The sequence below is a fragment of the Acanthopagrus latus genome, chromosome 20 (genome assembly GCF_904848185.1).
Source record: "Acanthopagrus latus isolate v.2019 chromosome 20, fAcaLat1.1, whole genome shotgun sequence".
In the NCBI taxonomy this organism is placed as follows: Eukaryota; Metazoa; Chordata; class Actinopteri; order Spariformes; family Sparidae; genus Acanthopagrus; species Acanthopagrus latus.
In genome coordinates, this window is record NC_051058.1 from 6,171,390 (window position 1) to 6,183,699 (window position 12,310).

Consider the following 12,310-nt stretch of genomic DNA (forward strand, 5'->3'; position numbering starts at 1 on the left):
CAGCGGCTTTCTTCTTCACATCATTTCCGGGTTGTCTGCTCATGACTGGCTTAGCAGGGGGGGAACGCAGATAAAGGTGACTTCCTTACTTACATGTATGCATGGATTCTGCAATTGCGAATTGTGTTTTCCTCCTGTTCATAGCATTCCTTGACAGGTTCAGTAACGCGGAACTTGGAGACTTTCACACAGCAGACGGGAGCTGGCAGCAAAACGGAGGGGTGAGCTGTGGCATGCTGAGGCCGTCCTACAACGCAAAACACACAAGAGAGTAACAGAACCGGGGTGAGCAGGTATACTGGTCTGGACTGAACCCTCGCCTCAACGCAGTATCATTTGCTATGTCACACTTTCATGCCTACATAAACGACACGTGTTCAAAAGCAGCACTCACCTTGCGCGGGAAGGTAAAGCAGCGCGTTGACTAACATGAAACTCAGTCCACAGACGATGGAGGAATGCATCCTGATGTATCTCGGAGATCCGGTGAAAGTCAGTTAGAATAGCCTCGGTTCCTGAACGCCAGTCAGAGTCACAGAGGAGGGAAATTCTTTGGCGTATATATGCAGCAGATATGTGGGAACACACACCGCTCATTGCTCATTTCTCAAGAAAGAGCCACACCAGATGATGACACCTCGTGGCTGGGTTGCTTAATGTTCCTCGCTATAAAAATCATAAAGCCAAGTGGATTTCACACGTATTAATCACTTTTTCACTGGCCTGATCTTTATGGATTGTAATGTGGAGTGAAAAATGTTTTTATGACTTTAAGCTCGTGTCCAGTGCCGCTCCGCTTCGCTAACAGAGAGCAGCAGTAGCTAACATTAGTTTAGATATGAAAATCCCGACCACAAATGAACATCTGGCTTCCAGCACAACACAGAAGTTCCACAGAGCTCCCTTTCATAATGGCACAATGTTTTTGAAAGTTTGGGATGAAAAGACAAATACCACTCTGGTAATTTTGGGATAAATATGAAGCTATCTGCTGGTTAGCTTAGTTTAGCATAAAGTCTCCCTCCATGATTAAAGGAGCTCCATGAAACTTCTTGTGAACATTAAGCAACCCAGTTAGACAGTGTCATCATCTGCGGTGTCTCTTTCTCGAGACTGAACAACCCTCATTGCTCACTCTGGAGAAAGAGTCACAGCAGAGTAGAGTATCAGCTGACGACACCTTGTGACTGAGTTGATCAGTGATCCTCCCTATGGAATAAAACAAAGTTGATATGGCCGACTTCCAGCACAACACAAAAGTTCTAATAATGTTTTCAAATCAGACAGACTCAGTTTTTACAATTGAAACAATGTACTTTATTGTCGAGCCACTGGTTGAACTTAACACAGCCAGCTATACAAAATATGAATTTAAGGGGATGGATTTATCTCAAGCCACAAATGTCTGAATCAGATCCCAGCTTGACACATACAATAAAGAGAAAAACACAATGATGCATCCAATATTCATTAACCCTCTGACGTCAATTCACTGACAATGTTATAAGGACCGACACTTTCAGACTTTTACGGAAGCATAACTCTGAAAGTCTTTCTGTTAGCATGCTAACTGGTATCTGACCTCTTGCGACTCATTTGTATAGCTGCCTCTGGAGATGTCATTGACTGGCTCTGTATGCATCACTCACAAATGAAAAGAGGGATACAAAAAGGACTGATACTTATTTAAATCTAAGTTATGACCAGTAGCACCATATAAAATATGTGATTAGGTAAGAATAATTGAGTACACTGGAGAGCACTGAAAGTGAACATCTGGACCCTGCCGGATGGATTTCAACACGCTGTGTGTTGTATTGTACTGGTGGATTATTTAAAGACTGTTAAAGTCATGTATCGACTTCAGCGATGACAACACAGACACTGAACTGAATCATGTGATCTCACTAGATGATTCAGTCCTCGCTAACAACAATCCTTCACCTGTTTTTATGCAACCAACTCCTAAACATGTATTAATTTGCATTTTCTTTGCAGATTGTCTGGGAATTTGTTACTGTCTATGTGCTTTTTCACGTGGCTGCTGAGGCAATTCATATTTAAATCCATTCTGACAGGTATTTATATGACAAATAATAACTCCATTTCTTCACTTTACACCAGAAAACTATTATTGTTAGTTTTTAGGAATAGGGGGTGATAAATGCTTATTATCTTATAATTCAATAGCAGCATGCTAGAATGTTGGCATAAAAAACTAAGGTAACTGAGTGAGGGATACAGTCATGATTTTTGTGTCTGTGTTGTCATCACTCAAGTGCTGACAGTCAACCAGGAAAATGAGTATTTCTTTCACATTTGATTAATCAGAAGGACACAGCATAGGAGCATCAGAGGGGAAGGGTTTTTTTCCTTTTTTTTTTTAATCACTAGCGGGAGGAGTTGGAACTAGAGCGTGACCGGTGACGGCGCCGGCCAGGTGACCGAGACCTGCGACGCACTGGAGAGCGTCGCCGTGGAGACCGAGACCTAGGAGAGGAAGAAAGAGAGTAAGATTAAACGCAGGAAAAGTGATGCTGAAAAAGCAGAAAATAACCAGAGAGAATTGGATGTCATAGCAACCAAGAGTAAAAATGGAGGCTGTAATAGAATACAGAGTAGCAGTTGAGGGATAGTCTTCATTATTTGTTTCCCAAATCAAAGCACTGCTTTCCTACTCATCAGATCCTGCTCACCTTCTCCTCATTCGAGGTGGAGTGCGTCTCCACATGGGTGGTGGAGGAGGCATCCTGCGGGGAGGGGACAGCCTGCGGGGGGGAGGGCGCACTGTGGGTGTCAGCACAGCTGTGACCGTGATCTCCTGACCATCGATTTGACCTGAAAGGCAAAACATTTCAGTAATGTAAGACATCAACATCAACAAGTGCGCCAAAGAAACATGGTAATCACTGAACAATCTGTTATCTTTACTACATTATGCAATCATAAACAACATGGCTGTCATCCAACCTGTGCCATTTCCATGTTCATGTTCCTCTGCATCCTCTTACCTCCGTCCATGTGTTTCAGGGCCTTCTCCGCCTCCTCTGGGGTCTCAAACTCCACATAGGCGTAGCCTTTGGACAAATGAGGATGGACGCGGTTCATGGGCATGTCGATCATCTTGATCTTGCCATAGGTGGAGAAGATCTCCTGAATATGTTCCTTTAAAAGGCACAATGGAGAATTCTTTGAAATGTACACCTACATCTAGACACATTTATTTTGGTAATTAAAAATTCACTGCCACACTGTTCATAATTACGCGTTAAATTTGTACAATATCATGTTTATATGTATATGTGAGTCTACTGTATTTCTTACTTTTTTAATTTTATTGTTAATTTTTTACTATTGTTATTGCTTTTTGTAATATTCTGTCCTTTGGTTGCAGTGGCTAACAAATTCCCCCATTTGTGGGACAATAAAGGAATACTGATTCTAACTGATTTTTATTGAGGGGATTATTATTCGACAATGTAGTAGTGTGAGAACAATCCATTTCAGCTCCTTCAGTGTTTCCCACACATTAATTTATCTATGGCGGTCCAGAGCTGCCTGATTACATTATTTTCTCCAGCCCAGCTCTGATTCTGTGAGAAACACTGTCCTTTTAGGAGGATACGTGCAACCAGCTACAGGTATATCTAAATATAACACTTTTAGATTAAATTATAATTCATTCATTATCAGTAACTGCTTACCCTTTGCAGGGTCGCAGGGGGCTGGAGCTGATCCCAGCGGATACTGGATGAACAGTGACACTATGAATCATTTTATTATAATCAGACGAAGAAATTACCTCACTCCACATCATTCAGTTTTTCAATTAAAGGTGTGTGTAAGCGCTTCTGTTTAATTTTAATTAGTGTACATCAAGGCGATGGAGCCTGCAAACAGCACACCATAAATTCCTCTTATATTTCTTCTCTTGTTTCCTGTTAGTTCACTTCCATAAACTACCTCAAACACTCAGTTTATAAAGTTTGCATAACAGACTGCTTTTAGTCTAATCTGATACTATGTTATAACATTGCGTTGTAATTTTTGCTTGCTTTACAGAAGCAGCACTACCATCAGTTTACAAGCTCAGCTGCAACAGTCCCAGGCTGTGTCTGTGAGTTTGTCACTTTTCATTGTGTTAAACACACCTGGAATGTAATGATGTTTTTGACATATGAGATCCCAACAAAATTAATACAAACAAAAGACAAAAATGATTTCTGTTGTCTCGCTATGCTGGAAATTGTTTGGGGGTCTTTTACATGTGTTGCCTTCAGCCTTTACCTTTATAACATTTCTGGTTAGCCGGCCCAGGTAGACCTTTGTGGGTTTTGGTGTGGGGCTTCTACGTCGCCGGTCTCTGTCATCCTTCTTTGCTGATTTTGACCTGGTGACATTTACATTTCAGTTAATATTTGAAATCATAATGAGTTCACTAGTAACAGTATGTCAGACATTAACATAGTACTATATTAGACATTAAAAAAGAAAGAAATGATTCACTACTTGTTCAAAGGGAAATAATCTGGTATTTGGATGTGGGTCCCTATCAGGTACTCATTCACAGTCAATGTATCACCAACAGCAGACAGCAGTCAGCACATGTCCAGTTTGAAAAAGCAACAGGAGTACTGGTGTAGGAAGTTAAGCAATGTGCTCCTGTGGATGGAGGCAGCAGCAAAATACACTACAGTTGTAAAAGAACATCAATATCAGTTTCGTGCAGACTATATCAAGAATATTTTCACTGCTGTACTTTGCTGTCAGACCTTTCTGACAGGGAATAAAATATGTCATATCGCTCTCTCCAAAACCCAAAATCTAAATCTACCTTTACCAACAACAGATCATGTTTGCTCACAGAACACAGGAGTTGCTGGTCTATGACTGCCTTGTTTGGTTAGTTTTTTTTTTGTGCTCTTGTGTGATTCAAAGGTTGCTGGACTAACCTTTTAAAACAGTGACGTCCCAAACAAACTTTTTTGTCAAAGGAGTCTAGCTTTGAAGAGAGCATACATGATAGAACAGTTTCAGTTTTGAGTGGGTTTAAATCGAATACCATTGTGTTTTTTCCCCCCCGTTATCTGTTAATTTAAGCTTTTCAGGGTCTTTTTTAGCATTTATTACCTGCCCTAACATCAGCTATTGGGAATCCCTTAACTAAACAAATAGAAATCAGTCCTCCTGCTGCTTCTCCTACCTGGGGGTTTGCCGACCACCATCTAATGAATGAAATGCACTGACAAAGGAGTACCTCACCCAGCCTCACTTCAAAAACCGAAAACTGTCCCTTTATTTTCCCAGAAAATTTAATCATCACTGATTCCGTACTTGGACCGTGAACGTCGTCTGTTGTTGTGGCGCTGGCGGCTGGGGCTCGGTGAAGAGGATGAAGAGGAGGAGGAAGAGGAGCGGGAGCTGGACGAGCCTGAGTGGCTGGAGGCAGAGGAGCTGGAGCCACTGGAGGAGCCCGAACTGGAGCCTGAGCTGCTGCTGGAGCTGGAACTGGACCTAAAAAAGGGCAGATATGAACGGTTTATCCTCCACTCTCTAAAGTAAATGAGAATGCAGCTGTGACCTTGTGTCAAAATCAGACCACAATCCATCCAATACAGAGCAGCTTTTGCCAAACATTTCCCTTGATCAGATGAAGAATCTATCAATGGTAAATAATAACAGGGAACAAGGAAATAGGAACCTGGCAGCATTTATTGATATTTAATGACAACAATCTCTGACCTGCTGCTCCGACTGGAAGCACTGCGTCGCGTGCGGTTCTTCTCTCGGCCCCGGCCTTTGTCAGCTCCTTCTTTCGTGGATCCGGACTTCTCCTTACCTCTCTGTTTGCCCTTGTCATCTTCCTTCCTCTTAGTTGGGGAAGGCGCCCTGATGGAGTACAGGAAAAGAGACGAATATCAGGATTGATGGAATTGGACCAAACTTGAAAGCGATGACAGTGAAACAACATGCCAAAAAAAAAAAAAAAAGGCACAACAGTGACACCAAAACTTCCAAACTGACTGCTGACTAGTGGGCAAACAATAACACTGCCTGTGAAGGCATGTCAGTACCAATGAATCGTCACCTCAAAATGCTTGGGCTACAATAAGTATTAAAGTATATGTAATTTACGATTTTTTTTATTTTTTTATTTTAATTTTAATTTTTTTTTGCACCACACTCAAATCATGAGCACCAGAACGAAAATGAACAACACTGCACTGAATGTACATTTGTCTCGTCACTTGTTCGACTATCCAGCTTTCAACACTTTACTTGGTTCCACGGAGGACAGGTGCTGAGACGCAACAACCAGTCCACTAAATCAAAGATTGACGGTAGCCTGCTAGCCAAACACCAGCCCATGTTAGCATTAGCTCGTGGGCAAATACTGACTCGTTACGTCGTGCAGAGAGTCAAATGCGCGCGTTGGGAACCAAAACACTCCACGTTATCAAGAGTCTGAGGTCCAGTCGCTGATGTATGTCATACAGGGATATTCTCCACATAACAACCGCTGATTGAGGCGGGCGCGTTTACTTACATATTTGCACCGACTCCCGACAGTGATAGTCGCAGAAAGGTGACGTAACATTTTAGCCTGACGTAATCAAAAGTCTTCGCGCACACAGGCAGACAATGGAAATAATATCCCCTGATTCTGGACTGACAGGGGTAGGTTTTCTTCAAGCCTACAGTTATTAGTATGGAAATAATCTACAAATGCATGTTGAGTAGCTTCTGCCTCACAATCAACCATACTAGCTATCATACTAATATTCGAACTTTCAAACTGGTTTGGGTCAACCGTGTGATGCACTTTGCCTGACTGCTGTGACAGGTCCAACAGAGCTCAGCGCAGCGTGCAGTGCGTATGTGATTCCCTGCAGTTGCCTGACAACTTATACTGAGGGAAAAGAAGTCCCAAATTGAAACCGGTAAGGGTTTCTTTTCCTTTTAAAATACACAGCAGCAGCAACGTTAACTTGGTTATAGCGTTAGATACGGCCCATGTACTATAACTCATTAAACAAAACGGTTATCTATGAACCTAAAGCTTGTCTGAGATGGTGCTTGTCAAGACTTCAATTCTGGATGTCATCGAGTGAAGGGCACACACACGTTTGCTTTTCCTCTAGGGACGGCCAGAACCGAGATGAACTCCACCGGTGACACTGAGCCGACAGCAGCCGGCAAATCCTCGGGCAGGACCCTCGCTTTGACTGTATGCTCTGCCGCCATTGGAGGCACCTTCCAGTATGGCTACAACATCTCAATCATCAACGCTCCTACCAGCTACATCCAGGGTTTCATCAATGACACCTACATGGAACGCTGGGGCACCGGCCTGGATATGCCTCAGGTGACCCTTGTGTGGACCCTGATTGTATCAGCGTTCCCGCTGGGGGGTTTGCTCGGTGCCCTGATAGGAGGGCCCCTGGCAGTCCGCTTCGGTAGGAAGAACACGCTGCTCCTGAACAACTCCTTCATGTTTGCTGGCGCTGTGCTTGTGCTGACATGCAGGGTGGCCAAATCATTTGAGATGCTCATCATTGCTCGGGTTCTTGTGGGGATGAACTCGGGGGTCAGTATGAATGTCCAGCCTATGTATTTTGGGGAGAGTGCCCCCAAACACCTCCGAGGTGCCGTGGCCTTTTCCTCGGCCGTCTTCACTGCATTCGGGATCTTCCTGGGCCAAGTTGTGGGACTCACTGAGGTGCTGGGTGCAAAGCCTCTTTGGCCCTACTTGTTAGCTAGTAACGCTTTGCCAGGGTTGATCCAGCTCTTTACCCTGCCCTGGTTCCCTGAAAGCCCCAGATACCTTCTCATTGACCGTGGAGACAAGGAAGCATGTATGAAAGCGCTTGGAAGGCTTCGTGGTGGGGAGGCTCCTGTCCAAGAGATGGAGGAGATGCTTCAGGAGCAGCAGCAGCAGAAAGCCGCAAATTCTGGGTGTGCAGCTTCTGCCAAGACGCCCTGGTCCCTGTTCAAGAGTCGTGACCTGCGAGCCCAGCTCAGGACAGTCATGACTGCCAGTTCTGCCATGATGCTCTGCGGCAATGACTCGATCTACTTCTATGCTTATTACATCTTCCTCGCAGCGGGGATCCCTCCAGAGAAAATCCAGTATGTCACCATTGGCACTGGGGCGTCTGAGTTCACTGCCTCTATCCTGAGTAATCTTCTGATTGAACGCGTGGGTCGCAGGTACCTTCTTGTGGGTGGGTACACTCTTATGTCTTGCTGGACCATAGTCTTCACTGTAGCTCTTAACCTCCAGAGCCGTGGGGTGGCTGGGATGGCCTACCTCAGCATGGCGTGTGTGTTCAGCTACATCCTAAGCTTTGGCCTGGGCCCAGCGGGGGTGACGGGGATTTTACCAGCCGAGATCTTTGACCAGGCAGCTCGGCCGGCAGCGTATATGGTCGCTGGCTCGTTCATGTGGATCAGCCTGTTCTCGGTTGGAATGCTGTTCCCCTTCATCGTCAAAGGCCTGGGGGACTTCTGCTTCCTACCCTTCTTGGTTGTGTGTGTGGTATCAGCCCTGTCTTTGGGGCTCACTTTACCAGAGACCAAGGGCAAGACTCTGGCCGAGATAACCGCAGAGTTTGATAGACAGAATGGAGTGACGAGGGAGATGCCAGAAAAGCTGGTGGACGAGCCCATTACGCAGCTGGGTGAAGCCTGTTCCTTCACTGCCCTCGCGTATGATCCTGACCCTCACCCGACCACAAGACTGGGGAGGGAAATTTGACATCCTCCAGTAAAAGTGGAGATGAAACGGGCAACACCTTCATGGCCTCTTCAGTGATTGATTACATAACAGATGAAGCCCAAAGTGTCCTTTCAATGAAGCCATTTGTGTAATAATTGATCACCCAGTTATGTTCAAATGTCAAGTTAAATCATGCAAAGCTTTGTATCTGTTAACCAGGAGTGGAAATCATTAGAACACTTATGCTGGTGGATTTCCAAATTTCCAAGACAAGGAATACTGGGAGGAATAATCTATTACAGGTTTTAGTCTTTTCTGTCGTCCTTTCATTCGGTATACCCTGCTTCAGCAGTTTTAAAAAAGCAGGCTTTCACAAAATAATTTTGTCACTATTTTCCACCTCAATCAGCTGCTTTGGTCAATTCTCTTGCAGTTTCTTCGCGTAAACTTGACTTCATGCCAAATTTTTAATCAACATTTTGATTTACTTTGCTTTTATGAATTTATAGTAAGACTTTATTGTACTCCTGAGCTTCATTGAACGCTCCGGGAACAATAAACAGACTGAAGTAAACAGATAAAGTGCTTGTAAACATGCTCTAGTCTTTCCTTAGTGAACCATGCTTCAACTGTGCAACGTTAGACCTGCCGTGCCTGACGTGCTGAACCCAAAGTGTGATGGATTATATACCTCCAGTGTAGCCACATAGCTCATATTCATACCCACTTGAATTGTCTGAACTTATGTACAATAATAGAGGTTTTTGCTGTAGAGTCGGTAATGATTTGAATTGCATGTATTCAAGGATTATCCTCTAATCCAACACACTGCACTTTGTTGATAACAGTGCTTGTTTATGGTGTAATATGATTACATTCTCTGCTCCATCAACATCTCTATCCAAGCCAGTGATCCATGCTTGTGTACATTTTCCTGCTCAGTGATTCAAAGAGGTAACATAGCCTCTCTTAACTCAGTCTACAGACTGGACTGTATGTGTGTTAGTATAGACTCCCACGCAAGTGATCCTTCCTACTGGTGCTTCTAACATCAAAATCCCATTTAACCATCTCTTGTGATGTTTTTTGTGTGTATACTCACGACCGAATTACATGTGTGTTTATGACTGCAGTGCTGTAAAACAGCCAGTAGATGTCGCCACTGTTGTAGCTCTCCGCTCTGTGCTCAAACGTAAAAATTTTCAAGCGACCAACATGGGTCACAGATGTAACACCCAGGCAAAGATGTAATTCAACAGCTGTCAGCTCACAGGCCTTACAAGCCTTCTGTTGACCATCTGCCACAGCCTCTGTATGTTACCGTTCACAGATTATTTCTTAGGATGAATCAAGGGACAACATCTATTCATTATTTTACATTTAAGATGCTTCACTTAAGAGTTTATATTTTTTAAAATTAATAATTTATATCATCTGATTATTCCTTGAAAACGACATTCTTGCTGCTTTTCAGAGAAAACACGATATTGCTGCAGCAGTTCGAAGATGCTTTTCACTAAATGAATGTTACATATTTATTGTACGATGCTGTCTCACCAAAGCATGTTATGACAATCTTCAGTGATGATATGGATTGTGTATTGGACTGATGTACGATGTTCAGGCTTTATTTTGTATAATTGAGTAATTAATATATATTTTGCACACTGAAATTATTTATTCAATAATATTTGTACAATAGGAAATGACTGTATGTGCATGTGAAGGACCCTCCCTTTCTGCCCGCAGTTGCCTCCTTCTGCAGGAGTTTGCACTTGGAAGGGCTGATAAGTCATGTGGCCACATCTGTATGGGCCCCCACTGAGGCTGTAGCTACCAGCCTGGTGCCATTGTCTGTCTGTCTCTCTCGCACCACTTTTCCACCAAATAAACTGTTTTTTTTTTTTTTTTTGAACTGGTATTGTTCAGGTGCCTGCGTTTTATGACGGGTATTTGATGTTTTTGCTGCTTCACTCATCCATACTGACCTCACTCACCACTGATGAAATTCATCAACACACCACCATGTTTTTTGTTATCGGTTGTGTCAGTTTATTTTCAATAAAATACTCTATTAGCTCATCAACCTGACTCGCCTCCGCTCTTCATCTCGTGCACTGAGACGGTTTGTGATATGCAACAATAAAAACCAGCTAAAAGCGCTAACCCACGGCATCGTCTTCTTTGTGATTTTGTTAACTGATTCCGGCAGTCTGATCCAACGGCTTTCTTTATTGCATCTAATCACATTACTCTGGCTCCCTTCGCTCCTCGCCACTTCGATCCAACTGCTCCCACCCACTCCCATGAAAACTGCCAGCGTAATACTGTTTATTTGTGGCAACGAGAGCTGCCGGAAAACATCTAGCTCCAAAGAGGGGGTAAGGTACAAGTGGGATGTTTCACTGGATTCCTGAAATGGATTCTTTTACTATATTAGGATTGTGTATGTATGAGAGGGAACTGAGGTAAAGACGGTAGGAATCTAAATTTAAATGGTAACTACTCCAACTACAGCGGTAAAGAGAATATTTTTGCTCTTGCTAGTCTTCAATTTGTCTTTCAAAATCCACCGGCCTTTTCCTGTAAACCCAAACAGCACTGCTGTCAAGGTGGCAGGATATAAAGATTTAGAGATAGAGGTGTCATAGGAGATTCTAATTGGCAGAACTAGCCTCAGTTCATTACATTAAACTCCAGAGATACAGTAAATGTAGGTCAGGCCGGTCAGATTAGACAGAGAGATTGTTCAAACACGTGAATCTTCTCTTTACCCGTCACCTTCTGAACACACAGTGGCTTGTTTTGGGCCTTTGTTGATGATTTCAGGCCTTTTGTGTTGTTTTATTTCAGAGCTTAGGGCTACAGTGAATGTCCTCTGAAGGATATCCAGGGTATCACATACAGTAAACACAATGACGAATGCATCTGCTGCAGGAGAGACAGCATCTCAGTGTAGTAGTTAAGAGCTCTGACCCCAGCGGCTGGGTGAACCACACTTTTCTGGGAATAGCAATAGTAATAGATAATTGGAGTTAAAGGGTTATTGACTTTCTTGCGCAAACCTGGCAGTTGATGATATAACTGCAAACAAAAAAAACAAAAAAAAACTACCTGAATTCCATCCAAATGCTAATTTTTCTCCCAATAGCTGCAACACCAATAAACTGTACCCCCATGTTTGCTTGCCAAGTCTGATACGCAATTTGTATATATCCTAACCTCCTAATGAAGTGTGCTGGCTCATTATGAAACTGCCATTTCAACAATTCAGCTAATCAGTTCATTTGATACCACATAACCATTACGCTAAATGTGAAACCGCCTTTACGCTGTTTGAAATGTTAGAACAGAACATTGCTTTGGCATTTAATTGTTGGTGCTTCTCCCTTAAAGCAGCTGTAAATGTTGTTTTTAGCTAACATCCTGTCTGTTTTGCAGTTAACAGTCCCTTCCCTCCCCTCACCCCTTGAACGCTCATCAGTAATCACCAGACATGGCAGCATGCATAAAGATCATGCTCTCGGCACATTAATGAGCAGACCGGCAAGAGGAGATACATGGGTTGCTGACCAAACGCACAAGTGATTA

General features: G+C 43.3%; 2 protein-coding genes across 2 annotated transcripts; one reads left to right on the top strand and one right to left on the bottom strand.

Moving 5' to 3' along the window:
* Positions 1–1,293: 1,293 nt before the first annotated feature.
* Positions 1,294–6,614, bottom strand: LOC119010011 (RNA-binding protein with serine-rich domain 1-B-like). Its single transcript, XM_037081814.1, has 7 exons — positions 6,548–6,614; positions 5,743–5,889; positions 5,335–5,514; positions 4,288–4,390; positions 3,012–3,165; positions 2,697–2,838; positions 1,294–2,490 (listed from the first exon to the last, which is right to left on the bottom strand). Coding segments are annotated over exons 1-7 (828 nt in total). The 5' UTR covers positions 6,550–6,614; the 3' UTR covers positions 1,294–2,390.
* Positions 6,615–6,786: 172 nt separating this feature from the next.
* LOC119010010 (solute carrier family 2, facilitated glucose transporter member 11-like) lies at positions 6,787–10,392 on the top strand. Its single transcript, XM_037081813.1, has 2 exons — positions 6,787–6,941; positions 7,143–10,392. Exon 2 carries the CDS (start codon positions 7,160–7,162, stop codon positions 8,756–8,758), a length of 1,599 nt encoding a protein of 532 aa, XP_036937708.1. The 5' UTR covers positions 6,787–6,941; positions 7,143–7,159; the 3' UTR covers positions 8,759–10,392.
* Positions 10,393–12,310: the final 1,918 nt, after the last annotated feature.

Coding starts and splice junctions, on each gene's coding strand:
- LOC119010011 (XM_037081814.1), bottom strand. Junction 5,515..5,742: donor GCTTCCAGTCGGAGCAGCAG/GTCAGAGATTGT, acceptor GCCCTTTTTTAG/GTCCAGTTCCAGCTCCAGCA. Junction 4,391..5,334: donor AGACGACGTTCACGGTCCAA/GTACGGAATCAG, acceptor AAATGTCACCAG/GTCAAAATCAGCAAAGAAGG.
- LOC119010010 (XM_037081813.1), top strand. CDS start 7,160: ATGAACTCCACCGGTGACACTGAGCCGACAGCAGCCGGCAAATCCTCG.